The 1,358-nt window shown below is 38.6% G+C and overlaps 1 protein-coding gene across 1 annotated transcript; it reads right to left on the bottom strand.

Annotated features, from left to right (window-relative positions):
* Positions 1-219: 219 nt before the first annotated feature.
* On the bottom strand, positions 220-1,179 carry LOC100010256 (olfactory receptor 13C7-like). The gene has a single exon (XM_001363144.3). It carries the CDS (start codon positions 1,177-1,179, stop codon positions 220-222), a length of 960 nt encoding a protein of 319 aa, XP_001363181.2.
* Positions 1,180-1,358: the final 179 nt, after the last annotated feature.

Here is a 1,358-nt window from a genome sequence, read left to right as displayed (position 1 = left end):
AATAACTTCTTTCAAGGCACTTAAAAAATCTTGAAGATTCTAATTGAGAACCTGCTATAAATTAATTATGTTATTCAGAGCAAGATGCTTAAACCTTTGCTCTAACCCCCTACTCCAAGTTCATTTCTTTAATTATAAAAAAAGTGGTGGAGGGGGTATGTTGGATTATCTGACCTTTAATAATCTTTCCAATTCTTTTGTTCTGTGATTTGATTACATTTACTCAGTGAAGAGCTTTTGAGTTAACATATTCTTCACGGCTGTTTTCACATCCTTGTTCCTCAGACTATAGATCAAAGGATTGAGCATGGGAGTCACCACACCATAGAACAGGGAGATTAGCTTGTCTGCTATTTGTTGTTTATCTACTCCAAGAGAATCTTTAGATTTAGGTTTTGCATACATGAAGAGGATGGTCCCATAGAATATAATCACCACTGTTAGATGGGCAGAGCAAGTGGAGAAAGCTTTGCGTTTTCCTTCTGCAGAGGGGATCCTCAGAATGGTGGAAATGATGAAAACATAGGAAACAAAAATGAACAGCACTGGCATAACTAGAAAAATCATATTGGCTACTACCATGCTAATCACATTGGTTATGATATCTGCACAGGCTAGTTTGAGGACAGCTAGAATTTCACAAGTGAAATGATTGATGACATTGTCCCCACAAAAAGGTAATTGCATTGCAAGAGATGTCTGCACAATTGAGTTGACAGCTCCTGCTATCCAGGATCCCATTGCCATTGGCACATAGGCAGACTTGCTCATGATAATGGGATATCTTAGGGGGTTGCAGATGGCCACATAGCGGTCAAATGCCATCATGCTCAGGAGAACACACTCAGTTGCTCCCATAGCAAAAGACAGAAACATTTGTACTGCACAGCCAGAGAAAGAAATGGTTTTCCTTGGGGTGAGGAAGCTGTCTAGAATTAGAGGAACAGAAGAAGTTGTATAGCAAATATCCAAGAAGGAGAGGTTACCAAGGAAGAAGTACATGGGTGTATGCAGGTGGGAGTCATAGATAGTTATGATGATGAGGACTCCATTGCCCAGAAGAATTACCAAGTACATCACTAGGATTAGCACAAAGAAAATTTTCTCAAGCTTTGGATGGGCAGAAAGTCCCAGGAGAACAAATCTCGTAACATAGGTGGTCTGATTCACTTCTTCCATTTATTTCCTGTATGTTACCTGCAAGAGTTCAGAGGACCAATCATATAATAATTTAAAAAGCATTACAGGATCACTACTGCTTTATAATTGGATGAAGTTTGAAATTTCCGGATCTGATTTACTGATTTCTTCAATCCCTTTACGTATGAAGTCAACAAATAAGAGAAATATCAATTCTT

This window comes from Monodelphis domestica, chromosome 7, assembly GCF_027887165.1.
Source record: "Monodelphis domestica isolate mMonDom1 chromosome 7, mMonDom1.pri, whole genome shotgun sequence".
NCBI classification, from domain to species: Eukaryota; Metazoa; Chordata; class Mammalia; order Didelphimorphia; family Didelphidae; genus Monodelphis; species Monodelphis domestica.
Note: the sequence above shows the minus strand (reverse complement) of the source record. Positions and strands in the feature narration are given on the sequence as shown.